This window comes from Perca flavescens, chromosome 1, assembly GCF_004354835.1.
Source record: "Perca flavescens isolate YP-PL-M2 chromosome 1, PFLA_1.0, whole genome shotgun sequence".
Classification (NCBI taxonomy): Eukaryota; Metazoa; Chordata; class Actinopteri; order Perciformes; family Percidae; genus Perca; species Perca flavescens.
In genome coordinates this window covers 17416035-17433733 of record NC_041331.1, presented here as the reverse complement: position 1 = coordinate 17433733, position 17699 = coordinate 17416035, and the positions used below count along the sequence as shown (strand labels likewise).

At 36.8% G+C, this 17699-nt stretch overlaps 1 protein-coding gene across 3 annotated transcripts; it reads right to left on the bottom strand.

The window, feature by feature from the left end:
* Positions 1-4499: 4499 nt before the first annotated feature.
* LOC114558320 (interleukin-18 receptor 1-like) lies at positions 4500-9212 on the bottom strand. 3 transcript variants are annotated; one of them, XM_028582231.1, is made up of 10 exons: positions 9003-9212; positions 7356-7608; positions 6743-6923; positions 6418-6556; positions 6268-6333; positions 6043-6154; positions 5749-5894; positions 5367-5510; positions 5090-5242; positions 4500-5007 (listed from the first exon to the last, which is right to left on the bottom strand). In XM_028582231.1, exons 1-10 carry the CDS (start codon positions 9118-9120, stop codon positions 4646-4648), a joined length of 1674 nt encoding a protein of 557 aa, XP_028438032.1. In that variant the 5' UTR covers positions 9121-9212; the 3' UTR covers positions 4500-4645. The 3 variants fall into 3 exon arrangements, with proteins under 3 accessions (XP_028438032.1, XP_028438021.1, XP_028438041.1); XM_028582220.1 differs by having other exon boundaries at positions 6268-6556; XM_028582240.1 differs by lacking the exon at positions 9003-9212 and adding an exon at positions 8350-8460 and having other exon boundaries at positions 6268-6556.
* Between the last annotated feature and the right edge of the window lie 8487 nt (positions 9213-17699).

The window sequence follows — 17699 nt, the reverse complement described above, 5'->3', positions numbered from 1 at the left end:
TTCTAACGCGTTCTCCTGTAACCATGTCTACAATTCTTGGTATTTTGTCATCGACATTAATGTTTTTTCCCCTTGGGCGACAACATGAGGTGTAAAGTTTTCACAGGAAAATAGATGTAGTAGGTGGTATCGTATGGTTTCCTGTTTGTTTAGGTTGAACATGATTTGACTGCAAATTGAGATAGTTGTTAGCCACTTCCTATGTGAACTACAGAAGTGTTAGTTCTCAGTATTATCTCATATTTTACTGTTTTGTGAAAGGAAACACTAACCATGATTTCAAAACATTGCTAGCAAGATATTGCTAAACTAATAGATTGCACAAAAACTTAGGCTGTAGTTCCTTAAAGAACAACAGACACATAGATAAATGCAAGGCACACTTTTAATAATAATAAACTTCAGGTGAAAATACTAAACACAACACAAACACAGTTTTCAAAGAGTAAATTTAGCGACTGAAAGCACAGTGGATCTGCTCCCTGCTTTAAGCTGTGGTAAGTGGTTAAAACCAAATTTTCTGGGGCCAACCTGAATTTTCACTGCCCTGGTTTCTAATCCCAGCATACATCTGGCCTATATCTCATTTCCACTCTCTATTTCTGCTGTATCTGCTGTCACCATTTGCCACTGAAGTAGGATTTTACTAAGCTCTACTTAGTTTGGACTGTTTGGACATGCTGTACTATACTGTACTACAGTATATACAGTACAGGCCAAAAGTTTGGACACACCTTCTCATTCAATGTGTTTCTTTATTTTCATGACTATGTACATTGTAGATTCTCACTGAAGGCATCAAAACTATGAATGAACACATATGGAATTATGTACTTAACAAAAAAGTGTGAAATAACTGATTTCACACTGATTCTTCAAAGTAGCCACCCTTTGCTTTTTTTGATAACTCTGCAAACCCTTGGTGTTCTCTCAATGAGCTTCATGAGGTAGTCACCTGAAATGGTTTTCACTTCACAGGTGTGCTTTGTCAGGGTTAATTAGTGGAATCTTTTCCCTTATTAATAAAAAAGCAAAGGGTGGCTACTTTGAAGAATCTAAAATATAAGACATGTTTTCAGTTATTTCACACTTTTATGTTAAGAACATAATTCCATGTGTTCATTCATAGTTTTGATGCCTTCAGTGATAATCTACAAGGTAAATAGTCATGAAAATACAAAGGAAACACATTGAATGAGAAAGTGTGTCCAAACTTTTGGCCTGTACTGTATTATGTTCTACTACATGCTGCTGTACTATACTATAGCCTATATATTATGTTATACTAGATTACTACCTTTTATCTTGACTAATCTAATATCCTATACTATATCATAATTTAGCATATTACACAATATTAGATTTTTGCATCATTTTCTATATTGTATTTATATTATCTCTATAATAATAAAGACAAATACTAAGTACAATTGCTTAATCATATCGGTGTGCACTGACAGAAACTTGCTGTCTCTGCTGCTATTAACACCACTGTCACTCTACCTTATAAATAGTGTCTCCAAATTCTCTTATGCTGTAATTTCCATTTGTATATAATCATTTTTATTGTTATTATTATTATTATTTACTTTCTGTAGTCATTAATGTCCCGTTAAGGAAAAGTGCATTCAGTCAAACAGCTTTTTCAGTTAGGGCTGCTCGTGGGTGGAACTATTTCACAAGTCACATAAGAAATATTAACACTTATGCCTCTTTTAAACTTAACTTAAATAAGTGCTAACAAGTAGTCAGCACTGTCAACATTCATTTAGGCACTAACTCTTGCTGCCATCTTGTCCCTTTGCTCTGCCTGTCTGTGATTCTTCTACTCTGCCTGTGAGATTGTCTGTTTCATTATTGTACAGTATAGTTAGGATATTCTTCTGTTGCATGTTACTGTCCCAGCAATGTTGTTTTTGTGCATGTCTACCAAAGATGTTCCTATGGCTATTGTGGGGAGGTTTTGAGACAAATGAGCAGTTCAGTAAAGCATGCAGAGGCTTTTTTAGCCACTATGTCTGTTGCCTTGCTGCTAGATAGAAATTGATGATTGCTACAGTATCCAGGTTTCCATTCACATATTTCCATGTGCAGTTTAGAAAAAAACGTTCTCAATTGCACAAAAACATTTTTTTCTACTCTTATTTCTATGGAACTAACATTAGTGTAGCTAGCTAGCTACAGTTGATACAATCTTCTAGCCAGTACAGTATATGGTCGCTGGCTAGAAATGAGAAACCTGTTGTTGTTTTTTATAATCTGAAGCCAAGACCAAGAACATTTTATCAGATTTTTAGTCTAGCTTTTATCTCTTTTTAACTTTAAAATCTATTTCATTGTCATGTTTTTATTCTTGCTTTGTCTTGTTGTCTTTTTATCTAGTTTTTATTTGTATCTGTTTTTTATAGCTTTTAAATCTATTGTCTTAATTTTTCATATTTTTTATGGTCTTGTGTGTATTTGTATTTAATTGTTCATTTTTAAATTGATTTTGTCTTATTTATGTTTTTACGGTCACTTCAACTTCACACTTCACACACATACATACATATATATATATATATATATATATATATATATATATATATATATATATATATATATATATATATAGTTTAATTTTATTTCTGTCATGCCAAACATTTGCCCCATCCCACATTTGTGGGGACACCACAAATTTATTTAGCAAAACGTCTTCTGGTCGCATATACAAATCATTCCAGGAAATATAACATACACGTACATACACACATACACAGCACAGCACACACACACACACACACACACACACACACACACACACACACACACACACACACACACACACAAACACACACACAACAAATCCTCATCTGCAGATCGGGTTTTAAAACAAATGTTGACTAACATAGGCAAAAAATATTATTTATTTAAGTACACTTAATACATATTTTTGCCCCAGGGCATCACAGTAAGTCATTTTATGGTACAGTACATGCAGTGATAGAGGAAATGGATAAGGATGAAGTACAGCATGACAGTGACAGTGCAATATTACAGTTTTTTACGATCGCTTTGACAATTTTTTCAATACTTTTAACAACTTTCCTAAACTCTTAAGGCATTAAATCATCTACAACACACAATTAGCAAAACAGTTAATTTCATGCTCAAAATCACACATTGAAAACCAAACTCTAACACTAATTTTCAAAATACAACAATTCACTAACACAATACACTATGTCTACCATAACCATGCAAACTTGATTCCGCTGATCGCGGTACGAGCTTGGTATGAGTACAAATATTAATTTAAAAACAATTTTATTGATTTAAAAATGGTCTGCCAGAGTCTATGATCAAAACTCCGCCCATGGCAATGGTCTGTTATACTTAGCAACAATCTGGTATACAGAAACAGAAGGCAGCAGAATGCCGTGACTGACCAGTCAGAATCAAGTATTCAACCAAGTTGTAAAATAAATAAAAATATTAACCCATCAGATCCCCCGACCATTCCAAAGGACATAACCTTTCTAGGATGTCTAGATCTATGATTACTGTCATCTGACTGCAAGCATGGCAAGTCCTTTAATAATAATATTGTTAAAGTAGCACACATAAATTGTGTTTAAACTGTGTGTAGTGTCAACATGAGATGTTATATCACTTATTTACGTAAACATATTAAATGAAAGATTTATAGCTTTTACTCTGGATTTTTTTAAAAGAAATGCGTCCATTGGAATGGTCGGGGATGTGAATTTTCTTACAATCAGCTTATAATGCATCCTATTGATTACTGTATGTACGTTATATCAATCATTTTGATAAAATAATACAAAATATAATTGCAATGTGTTTTTAAGCATCACCCAAAGGGCCTAACCCCTTTATTCATTGATAATAGTAAACCATTCATAAAGAAAAACAAACAAACTCATGTTTTTTGTTGTAAAAAGGTCTCCTAAGACTATTTATTGTCATTTTTGCTTTTAGGTGGTTTCTCTCGGTCAGATTCTGCGGCTATTGAAATTGACAGACTTTTTTTTTATTTCTTATGATTTATGAGTACATTTAGAGTAGAAATCCAACAAAAGATTGTTTTTTGTGTTAGAAACATACTTGGGTTCTGAATGTGTTAAGACACTAAAGTAAAATTTTAAAAATAAATTATGACCGTCTTTCAGTAAATCATTTTTTTTTCCTGAAATGTATTTTTTAGATTCTGCATTTGTAGTATACATTTATTAAAAGGAAGCTGTGGAATGAATTACTGTTGTAATTGTGTCATGTAATTCCTTGTGAACATGTAAATAATAATATCGGTAACACTTTACAATAAGGTACACAAAAAAATAGGTAGTTAATGATTAGTTTCTGTTTTTCAGAATGGTAGTTACTGTAACTAATCATTCATTACTCATTCAAAAAACAGTAACTACCATTCTGAAAAACAGTAACTAATCATTAACTACCTATTTGTTTGTGTACCTTATTGTAAAGTGTTAGCAAAATATCAATCAATCAATCAATCAATTAATCAATATTAAAAGGTATAGTAAGTGATGTTAATCCAATACAGGGAATATCTCCTTATGGTCACCTAGCTCTCTATTTTCTATGTGCACTGAAAAAAATTTGGTTGACTTGGCTAAACATTTCACAATGACATAACATCCTGGATTGTCTGAGGTAAAAGCCTTACTTTTGGAGCACGCTGCGGGGAAGGTAGGTAATAACGTAGCTGCTTCCAGAAGGAGGAGGAGGGCGGCATGGAGCTTACGCCCTTCCAGGTGACACAGTCTCCAGCCTCGCCAAGAAGCTGTAAGGCCTCTGGTAACGAACCTGATCTCAACACATCTGTTGTCTCAGTTTTGATGAAAACCAAGCGAGTCTGTCGCTCCACAAGGGCTTCATGGATGGCACTCAGCAGGCCAGATCCTGGACCTGGATCCGGAGAGGTGGGAACCAAAACCACCGTGCGACTCTGCTCTATACAGTCCAACACTGCCTCTGCTACCGCTGCAACCAATCAGAGTTCAGACATTAGCTTCATTAAGATTCGTAGGTAGATTTTCTTCAGAGTCTAACCTTTAATACGTACCTTTCCCCGGTAAGACGTCACGATCATAAAGACAGAGACTGTAACCAAACCTCTCTTCCAAAACATTCTCCAGCTCTTTTCTGTCATCTTCATGTAGTCCTGCGTCTGTGTTGCTCTTGTAACAGACCAAAAAGGCATCATAGCTCTTTCCATCTAAGCAAACAACAACAACAAACACAGTTGTGTCATTGTGTGAAGTCCAAAGAAAGCACATATACAGTATGTGCCTCTCAAACATATAAAGTTGATGGTTTAAATTAAACAAAAACATGACTACCTGAGGTGCTGCTATGGCAGCCAATAGTGTCTCTTAGGAAAAGAGTGATGTTAATTTTGAACCTCACATAGATAACTACTGTCAAAACCATCACCACCACAATACCGACAACGCTAAGAGCCAGGGAAAGGTAAGAAGGGCGAGCTGTAGGGAAATAACAGAGAGAATGAATTAATTAATATAGTAATTTAAACACTCGTTAATGGTAGGAGACTGAAAGGCGACAGTCACAGTTTTTTTAAACTTAACAAATCATTTATTATTCCAAAAATAATAATTGCTAGTTGCAGCCCCAATCAAAAAGAACAACTTGATTGAACAGGTTTAAGTTTAAAAACAAGGTTTTGAACACATGTTAGAGCTATCCATACATTTTACTTACGTTTTTGGGCCAAGTTGATGGTGACAAAACTTGAGTGTGCAGATACAGATTGCAGTTTACAGGTGTAATTTTTCAATAGATCTTCCTCTGACACTTTTTTAAAGACGAGAGATGCTGTCATCTTTAATATTCCATCATTATTTTCCCTGAAAAGAAAAGGACAAAGGTTAACTCTGATGTGTTTGTATGTGTGTGTGTGTGTGTGTGTGTGTGTGTGTGTGTGTGTGGCTACGTATAACATTTGCATTCCCAAACCTATTTGTGAAAGCTGGTACATCTGTGTGAAATGTTTACCTTGTCAAATTGTAGAAAACTGGTAAGCTGTTGTCCGCTTCCACGCTTAACCAGAATACCTGATCAAAGTCTGAATAAATAACAGCTTTACAATCAATCACCTTTGGTGAGCCTAGAAAAAGCAGAGTTTACACAAAATTTAAAAGTAGTAGATTAGAAAGATAATAAATGCTTATACTTGTATATCCAAGTGTGTGTATTCACGCTACAAGATATAAAGCTCACCCAAATCTACAAGAAATACATGATTATTCTGTGGTTCTGTGATTGCGGCATCTTTCACATGATTTTCTGTGCAAAAAAAAGGAGAAAACACTTTCATCTCTATTCTAGCATATAAAGATAAACATATTGAAAACAGTGCTGATTTGTTACCCTTTGGTTGGACATCAAGCACCACTGTAAAGGTCATCTTATATATTTGACCATAACACATGTAAGATCTGGTACAGGTGTAGTTCCCATGATCCTTCTCTTCCACACGTGAGAAGTAACTTTTTGTTTGCAATGACTCCTACAAGATGGAAAATGAATTACATTCATGAAAATCAGCCTCAAATAAAACAAAACTCCACACTACCCCCCAAATGGTGGTATGCTTTAAATGTTTAAATCTGATGGGTTACAACATGCAGTCAGAAGTCCTGACCACATTTCTGGAGCTAAAATATCATACGATATATCTGCTGTGTTTACATACCTTGTGCCATATAATGCCGTTGCTGGTAATATTCGGGATGTTTTGAGCAGGTATGTTTACATCAGGGCAACGCAATGTGCAGGTTTCTTCTGTGTAACATGTTGTAAGGTACTGGGTCATATTTTCATACTCTCTGGACTGTGTTGTGAGAACTGTCAGCCTGAACCAGGTGCTGGCATTCCTGCCATGTCATCAAAGAAAAGATTAATATGAAGGTTTCACTTTACATTTGAATCACAACCACTTACAATGAATGTGAAAGTAGACACGGCTTTAAGGATCCGCCCGGTATTGTAAACTCATAAAGCATTGCAGCTAGGCTGAGACAAAACAATAACTTATGTATTAACTGTACATTTACAAATGTATCTCCAAGCATCAAACAGCAATGTCATAGGATTTTAGGAGCCTATCTGATCTATCTATCTATGACTGAATAAAAATGTACAAAGATACTAATGCCAAAAAGAAATATACTCCTGTACTGTCATACTGAAATATGAAAGCCTACACAGTGTCAATGCGTTTTGTATAATATGCTAGGGAAACATAAATTTAGGATATTAGGATATAAAACATAGTCAGGATCATTGTAGAACTGACTGGACTTTACCCCTGAGTGCATGAGTAATTCCCCTGATAGTTTACAGAGGCAGTAAGAATCATAAGGCTCCTCCCATGAACCAGTATGCCCATCTGCCTCTGCTCAGCTGATGACACGTTGGTCAGATCCATGTCCTGGGTGGTGTAACTGGTCCAGATCAGTTTGGCATCACCATGATCATACCCTCCGTACCGGGGGCAGTACAGCGCCACCATCTCACCTTCCTTGACATATATCTCTCTGGGTCTCCAGGGACACACACCTGCAAATGAGTGTCACAAATGTCAGTTGATTTTAGTTTGTAAAACTAGAACATAAACTGACAAGTGGCTGATTAAAACCACTACCAGTGGAACTCTGGCATCCTGCCCACTGTTAAAGTGAGGCTTGTATACAAACTGATTTGTCTATTGCACTGGTCCTTATGACCAAAATGAGTTAGACTCTTGGTTGTAACCTCTCTTTATATACATATGTAAAGGGTTCACTAAATAGTTGTCTGTGTTATTTATTAGTTATAATGCTTTAGTTGACATTCTGGGTGTTGACCCCTGACCCATATGAAGTTAGAAAGGTTAATGACATGATAAAAGTTACTTTGAGGGAATCTCTGTGTTTGCACTTTGTCAATTTTTACAGGAATCATCCATTGGTTATGAGGCTGTTGTTATAACCCCATAGTTACTATCAGTTTCACCACAACTCCCACCGAGTACACTGACTAGCTGGATTACTCTTCTCCTGTTTAAAACAAAAATCATGTGCCATATATTTGAAGCAAATAAGAGAATCTTTGAGATGCCTGTGTCTGGAAGTAGGACAAACATTTTTTTCCCCCTGGGATTAAAATGTTCTAATCTCACAATCCAAATGTCTGTTAATGAACAATGTACTGCTGTCAACCAATAAGCAAATTTCTACAATAGTTGATGTAAATTTATTATTCAAAGAAAGTTGACACTTAAGTGACAATTCGATAAGACTTCCTCTGGTAATAGCGTACCTCACACTGGATCATCTGTGAAACCGCAGGAGTTTGGTGGATGTGACCGTTGTGAAAGGAAAGAGGGGGTAACCACATCCTAATTTTCTAAAGTCTTGTGATTCAGTGTGATGGAAAATGAGTCACGTTAGTGGAAGTCAGCAGTTCAAACTACCAAGCGATGTGCCAATGTATTTAAAATACAAAAGTGTTTGTAGTATTGGCATGTTTAATATACAGGATAATCACATCTGCATGTCACAATGTAGCACAGAAACAGTCTGTGCCGTTATTATAATTTATTGTGTCAGGACCACTATGAAAATTACCCATATTAACTTTCAGGGGTTTTGCTCGTGTCAAATAGGCTACATTTACTCAAGTAGCCTACTCACTCTACTTACTTAAGTATGTACTTACTTATGTATGTACTTGCTTATATGATCCATTATTATATAGACTTTATTAATTACGGGAGGAAATTTAACAGTATTTAAAGTAAATAAATTAGCCTCACCTTTACCAGCTGTAAGAATAAAATTATGTACACATAATGCATAAATAATCTACTGTATCTATCTATCTATCTATCTATCTATCTATCTATCTATCTATCTATCTATCTATCTATCTTATCTATTTATCTATCAAAACCATTGAGAGCATTTTCTTACCTGTTAATAATGTAAGGAGGCAAAACAGAGGGAGCAGAAGTGCTTTCACCTTCATGATAATCTCTGGCCAAACAGTCTCCACATGCAGTTCTGCAGAGTTGAACATTTCCTCAATCATAAAAAGTGAAACTAAAGAGTCGTGCTACCGCAATGTTAAAGGTCCCATGACATGGTGCCCTTTGGATGCTTTTATATAGATCTTAGTGGTCCCCTAATACTGTATCTGAAGTCTCTTTCCCAAAATTCAGCCTTGGTGCAGAATTACAGCCACTAGAGCCAGTCTCACAACGAGCGTTCCTTATGTGCTATTTCTGTGTCTGTAGCTATTGAGGAGGAGAGAGGAGGGCAAAGGTGGAGGGTGGAGGTGTGACAGGAGTCCTAAGAAATGCAATTGGTGGAAAGTATTGAAAAATACTGAAATCGGTGACGGCAATTTCCCATTGTAACCCATGTTAAGGAGACACTACAGCTGAATAGGGAAAATATTTTAACTAACAGATATCACCATGAAACTTCCCCAGTTGATTAGTTACATTACAGTTTGTTTGTTCGATTGCTAAATGACACTGGGCACAACTGAAGCCACACAACACACAACTACAGTCTGCATTACCAACAGTCACCTGAACTAAACAGTTCAAATTTCCTACAAAACTCATTCCAAGCAACACAACTCTTCACACGTCTCAAAACAGGCTCAGTGCAGCCAAACACTATGAACAATCCTCACTGAGATAACACACACCGTCACTCAGAACACACTGAGAGTAAAAACACTAGCATCAAACACTAATACCGAAGTTACAGTTGTTTTTGTGCAAAACTCTAACTACAGTCTGCACAGCAGGAGTTCATGTGGACCAAACTCTAGTTCGTTTTTCATTGCCGTTTCATTTACAGTTTTCAAAACTCTACACACGTATCCCATGACTTTAACCACAATGTGCACAGCACTGTAGAATTACAGCACTTTGTTCAAATGCTGACACAGTGCTGTCATAACTGTTAACCACACATTCAAAACAGAACAGATTTCAGTCTGGTGCCTATCAAACGCTGCTGATTGCAATTTTAGCTGAAAGTCTAAGCAGGTGTCTTGTTTTAGACTAGTTAGTGAACATATATGGTATTTATACAGAGGAAGCTCAGAAAGCCTTTTTTTTGTATATAAACACCAAATAAGAATGATCATACACTGTACTGTTTGAGAGAAACAGGTAAAAGAGCAAAGATACCAACATGTCCAGGTAAGATATCTGAGGTTATGTACACAGCTATAAAAAAAAGTTAAAAACACTATATCTTTACAATAGTAAAACTGCGTTTTTCAGAAAGTAATGGAGGTGAAAGCAATGGAAACACCACATTCATTTGTATTTAGAGATGATGCAGACATCCAATGTGATGAAGAAAACCTGCCACATGATGCTGGAGAGAGGCAGAATTAGTCACACTATTCTTTGTTACTGTTACGTATGTACCTTTAGTTTTTTTCCCCAGTAATTCCATAAATTACCAGAGAAAAAATATTATATTGAAGAAAACTGCCGATTTTCATTCCTTCTTGTTTACGTTACATAAAAATTGGTACATTATAAAAGCTATATATTTTCCTCAAATAAACTATTGAGTAGTGTCAAGTCTATCAAATTGTTTAAACTGTAAAGATGAGAAAGTTTGTGATTTCTGTATTAGTGTTTGATGCTAGTGTTTTTACTCTCAGTGTGTTCTGAGTAACAGTGTGTGTGTTATCTCAGTGAGGATTGTTCATAATGTTTGTCTGCACTGAGCCTGTTTTGAGACGTGTGTTAAGAGTTGTGTTGCTTTGAATGAGCCACGCACTGGATGCCTAACAGCTGCGGACCGGCTCCGCTGCGTGTCTGCTGCGTGCTCCGCCGTCCGTCAATACCCACCGGGTCCGGATTTGTTGCGGAACGGCTGCGGCCGTGACTGACAGCTGTAGTCACAAGGACCCACAAGTTCTCGCGAATTCAGGTGGAATAGAACCACAAAACCAACAACAGTTTGTTTCCATCCAGAGGAGTAGAGGGGAAACGACTCTGTGATGTGTTTTCAAGGTGTAGGGCAGGGAAATATGATCCGTCGTGAGCACGGTGTATTTAATTTTGAAAATTAACCGGATATTTATTTTGTTTATGTGCTCGACTTCCTGTCCCGCACTATCTGCCGTGTGCTGAATTGCTGCGGAGCTCTCCGTCACCCGTCAAAAATAGAAGCTCTGCGTATCTGCTCCGGAGGCCTGCGGACTGACGGAACTGGGACGGAGTAGGGACGCAGACGTTCCGCAGTCTGTGGAAATACACAGATTGACTTTAATGGAAACCTAATGATTCCGTCGACGTTCCGCAGACGTTCCGCAGACGTTCCGCAGACGTTCCGTAGACGTTCCGCAGACGTTCCGCAGACGTTCCGCATCCAGTGGAAATTGCCGGCAAGACAATATTTTTTACTTTTACAAGTTTTCTGAACTTTTATGTTTAATTATGCAAATGAGGCATTGTCTAATTGTGCTGATTTGCATAAATAATGGTGGTTCTGTATTTTTCAAATTGGACCCTATTTTCCCATGCATTGGTGTCTAAGTGACTAATGTGAATGAAATTCTTTGAAATCCTTTGAAATCTTTTGATATCTGTGGTCCAGCATTGAGTGAGAACGCTGTACTCAGCAGCCACGAACCAGGCTGCAATGTAAAATGCACACTGTCAGTTTGCGTCCACTAAAAGTGCTGTTTATTTTGCCACTGACAGGCTCAGATTGTTATTCTGTGTCTGATAACATTATGGAAAGGATCCCTACCGAGATAGACCTTTTTGTTAAAGAGTAAGATCCTTTTGTTTAACGTAAAACAGACCCAAAATCACCATCACCAAACTCGCCAGACTCCATTATACTCACAATACTGGACCAATTTCAAAGATTGTTGTTCTCATCAGTCACTTAGACACAAAAACATAGGAAAATCGGGTGCAGGTTGAAAAAAAACAGTACAAACCCTTTAACATGGGCTGCAATGGGAAATTGGCATCACCGATTTCAGTATTTTTCAATATTTTCCACAACTTGGATTTTTCAGGATGTGATAGAGGAGATTTTAAAGGAACACGCCGACTTAAAATAAAAAAATTAAACTATAGACACCCTCTGAAAACAATCAAAACTAAGAAATGAAATCCAAAAGTCAAAACTAAAATAAGCCTATATAAAAATGTATTGAAAATTCTAAACTATCATACCCGTTAATTGTAAACAGTATGACATGTGATTAAGTAATAATAAAAATAGTAAAAATATATTATTATTATAATAATAATAATATTATAATAATAATATATTAAAGCTGCAAGCAGCATTGGACGGGCCCTCGCGCCTCTTCGTGCGTTGGGGTTACTGGCGGACGCAGCTTCTTGCAACCATGCATTTGCGCTGCACTCAAATCGTCACCAATGAAAAGGGAACTCCCTGTTGAGTTCAATGATGCCTCACGCAAGACTCTACGTCATACAGTTCATTAGCTGTGAAAGGGGCGTGGCTAAAGCATAGGGGGCAGGCCAATGATACCTCACACAAGACTCTACATTAAACAGGTAATTGGTTATGAAAAGGGGCGTGGCTAATGCATAGGGGGCGGGTCAAACCATCACGAATCAAAAAGAAACTCTCTGCTGAGTTCAATGATACCTCACACAAGACTCTACCTTAAACAGTTCAAAAGCCATAAAAGGGGGCGTGACCGGAGTACATTTTAGGGGCCGGCTCAGTATCACAAGTAGACCACACATTCAATCGGATGATGTTTGTCATATAAGGCTGATTTCCTGTTGCCAGCGGGGGGCGCTATGACCAAAAGTCAATATTGACCTGTATACAGTACAGGCCAAAAGTTTGGACACACTTTCTCATTCAACGTGTTTCTTTATTTTCATGAATATTTACATTGTAGATTCTCACTGAAGGCATCAAAACTATGAATGAACACATATGGAATTATGTACTTAACAAAAAAGTGTGAAATAACTGAAAACATGTCTTATATTTTAGATTCTTCAAAGTAGCCACCCTTTTTTTTTTTTTTGATAACTCTGCAAACCCTTGGTGTTCTCTCAATGAGCTTCATGAGGTAGTCACCTGAAATGGTTTTCACTTCACAGGTGTGCTTTGTCAGGGTTAATTTGTGGAATTTTTCCCCGTATTAATAAAAAAGAAAAGGGTGGCTACTTTGAAGAATCTAAAATATAAGACATGTTTTCAGTTATTTCACACTTTTTTGTTAAGTACATAATTCCACATGTGTTCATTCATAGTTTTGATGCCTTCAGTGAGAATCTAAAATGTAAATAGTCATGAAAATAAAGGAAACGCAATGAATGAGAAGGTGTGTCCAAACTTTTGGCCTGTACTGTATATAATCATATTATTATTATATATTTTGTGGGTGGGTTGCACTGGCCAGTTTAGATTTTTTTTCTTTTTTAACTAAACAACAGAGACTCATGTATTCTTTGTGATAGGGGAACCACGTGTCAGGACTGAGGACCCACATTGTCCCACTATAAATTGGACCCGCAGGATTACTTAATCCCATGTCATACTGTTTACAGTTAATGGGTATGATAGTTTAGAATTTTCAATTAGTTTTTATATAGGCTTATTTTAGTTTTGACTTTTGGATTTCATTTCTTAGTTTTGATTGTTTTTAGAGTGTGTCTATAGTTTTATTTTAGTTTCAGTTTTTAGGAAAGGTTTAGTTTTTATATATTAGTTTTTATAGGTATATTAATTTTACAGTAGGCCTAGTTTGTTTTCGTTAGGGCCAGGTATAATGTCTCAAGTACGTAGCTATTCAAAGCATGGTTGGAAAACAGCCATGATGTTTAATGTTTAAGTTCACAGCACCATCTTATGTCAAGTCCGTTCAATTTCTATGGTTCAATGTCACGAGAGTTGACGGAAATTCATGCTATCCTTTATTTTAGTAGGCTATAAACTACAATTGAAATAATTTAGCCTACATTCATTTTTGTTTTATTTTTAAAAAAAAGATTTAACCTGGCAATATAGTTTCCGTTTAGTTTTATTTTTTCTTCGAAAATTTCCATTTTGTATAATTTCTTTTCTAAAAAAATGCTACTGCTCATTTTCGTTTTAGTTTAATAACCATGGTATTCAGTATGCACACCTAACGTCTGTTTTTGCTAGCTACTGCTAACTATCACTCTGCATGCATTTCAGTTGCATGCCAACGTTAAACTTCATTTTGTTGTCTCAGGCTACCTGCATGCATGCTGTGCTGACAATACGATGAAATATACCTGTATGTCATATTCAATATCTTCAGATCAATATAGATGTAACGATAGAGACTTTTTTTGTTTGTTTAGACGATGAGTAATTTTCTGTTAAAACGAGATCTTATACGCGATCGTAGGCCTTTAATGAGCTTTTTAATCCAGCCTGGAACTGCAGTGTTTTGTCTTTTCTAGACTGTGCACAATAAGTCCTGAATGATAAATCCACAACTGAACGATTATCGAATGAAAAGGTATCCAGCATAGACCCGTATCTGTTAGCATAGACAGTAAAATTAATGGACAAAGCGACGCCGTAGACTTCCACGGAGACCAGTGAAGGATATTAGAAGCACTTTTCCAGTGATGGCTGAGCATTACTGCGCAGCCTCAAACTGAGCTTGACGACGTAGATGTGACGTGAGCAACCTATCTGGAAGTTGTAAGTCTTCTAGTAGCTGAGCCAAGAGAAATCTCAAACATTCCGAATCTTGCAGGGATGGAGAGTGTAGATATATGTAAGGAGATAACATGGGCACAGGCTAATTATTGCTAACTAAAATGCTAATTAACATTAGTAATTAAACTTAAACTGCTAATGTAAGTCGAAACTGCCTGCGAGCTTCTCCTGTACTATACAGTAATTTGTCTACTATGCGACAGAAAGTTGTGTGGTTGACACAATCGTTAGCCTATTTTTACAAAAATGTCTGCTACGGAGCCATAACGTGAGATACAAGGTAATGGAGCCTTTTATACATTGCCGTGTTTCTTTAGAAATAAACAATGGACAAATAGAGTCTTTAAACACTTCAGATGTAAAGTTATTCGCTGTCAAAATGACGCCAAAATGAATGGCAGGCAATGGAATGCTAACGGCAGGTGATGGCTTGTTAGCATTAAAATGTCTCCATAGGAGGTACGCTTTGCGGATGCTCGCTTACCCCCTTGTCAGCCCCGGCCATCTTGGCGTGATTGTGCCAACCAATCAGAGGTGGTGTCCTGACTATCTTCTCAGCAGCATCCGCAATGTTGCAAATGCTGCCACTTTCCTGCTACATATACTAAAGGTGGAAAGAACGCCCCAAAATAATGATGTAACAATGTACATGTAATAATATGCGTAGATTCTCATTTGTGCATTAGGATTGTACTACTGATTCATTAATGTGTAGGCCAACATATAAGCTGCAATTTAATTGTCAAGGTGGAGCTCATTTTAACAACTTACAGTTGTCTATTATTAACAGGTTAAGAATGCAAAAGAAAAATCTTTTAGACTTTGCTCTATCATTACTTTATTCTTGTGAATTAATTGTTCACCTCTTTGGGCTTATTAAAGATATTCAAATAAAACAAGGAAAAAGGTATTTGGTATGTAGCCTATATAGCATATTTTCACCGATAATCGTGTGTTATTTATAGAGACTTGACGAAACTCCACAGCCCACAGACTTAATGCAACTGTTTTCACGGAGACGGAGGGGAACACCCCATAGAGATAACACACCAGTCATAACATGATCTCTAGGCCTATGTGTAAAATCAATGGATTTTCCCTTTAAAAACAACCAGGTGGCTCACTGATTTCCGTTGAATACCCACAGTACTTGATTTGTTGTGCAGACAAATGTGACTTGCCATGTTCTTTTATGAAGTGGTCGCATTGCATAGCCTGGCACATCAGCCATAACAACAAAAACACTGTAGCTGACAGACACATCAGAAGCACCTTTAAAGCAACTATTATCAATCTTTTTATATTGAAGTATTAATGAAGTATAGACAGTGTGTTAGGGAAATTATGATACATACTTCCCCTCTTGTTATTATTAAACTATTTGCATGGAATAATATTATACTGAATACTCTAAACAAGATAACGTGGAGCCATTGCTTGTCCTTGTCTATGCACAGTGTGTTCCTGAGGGCATACATGCCCTCCCAGACCAGACAGGGGAGACGTCATCGTCTCTTACCGAATAACAACTGACAACACCAACTCTTGTATCATGATTTATTGCATCTACACTTCGTTAGGTCACCGTCTGTACTACTCTGTATTGCGGAGACTGCCTCCTTGTTGGGTTCTCAAGGAAAATTAACTTTAATATATCTTCAGTGGTCTCTGTCTATTCTTGATAATGTAATTATTCTAACACAGTGTAAAAGCAATGTTAAAGAGGTCGCTTGTAGTTATGAAACTGTAGAATTATCACCTGAATTTGCAGCTTCCCTTGGCTTTACAGGGCTTTATTCAGAGTTTTTCGTTCATCGTTTAGCTGTCCGGCCACAACTAAACTGTTTTTATTCACTCTCACCATTCTCATAGATTGCTTTTTGGCCACAGCAGGGACTGTTTTCAGAGAAAAATCTCTGAAAAATCACTGTATACTACCTGCTCAGCACCAAACATCAGACAGGCAATGTTAGGGTCTAGCTGGTGAATAAAGTCGAACAGCTAAAAGAGCGAGATATTTCCCTTAGGACTGGGTAGAGACCAAAACCAGAGTTAAAAGAGAGTTAATATTGGACTGACATTACACCAAGTGGCCAGAAACATAAGTTATAATGAATAATGCTGTTCTTTAACTGCTGAATAAGCAGTCTGCTAACTTAAAGGTATGATATATCAATGTTGCATTTTTCTGCTGCCCCCAAGTGGCCAAAGTCATATTCAAAGCTTGTTTTGGATACAATTTATGGTCAGCATTTTCAGCAATAACCATTCAATGTATTCAATGCCTACATAATGGTTTGTCAAATCAGAACACTTGATTTGTACGTAGACATTGTATGTTGCTCTTCATTGTTGCTTTTTATATAAGCTATACACCTTTGTTCATGCACTTGTATGAAATAGTTGTATATTTTTATTTTTTAGCTTATTGACCTTGTTTTTAGCTATTTCTATCTTGCTGTAAAATGTTGTTGGAAATGTTGTGTGCAAGTAGCTACATTGAGATCAATCTAAAACCAATTCAAAATCCTTTTATTTCTACACATCCTTATTCTGATGATTCAGATGTCTTTACATTACATTATTTACAACCACACATTTCCTACCGCTGCTGCTTCACATTAAGATATTGGTGGAACACAAGGGTGGCTTGTATTGTGGAGAAGTCAGAGAAATGCAATGTATTTGTTGTTCTGAAAACCTTCCACTAGGTGGCAGAAACACATCAAATGAGCTGACATAAAATGCCCTCATCATGATGCAAACAATGATCTACCTATTCAACAAACATGGAGCAACAGTGTGTTTCCAGCCACCGGATGAATAGAAGTCCAGCATTGGTGCAGCTGTCAACCGTCACTTGATTACTGTCTGCTATTTGTGGGCAGGGGTGTCGGACTGGGGGGCAAAGGGGACTGAGTACTCATA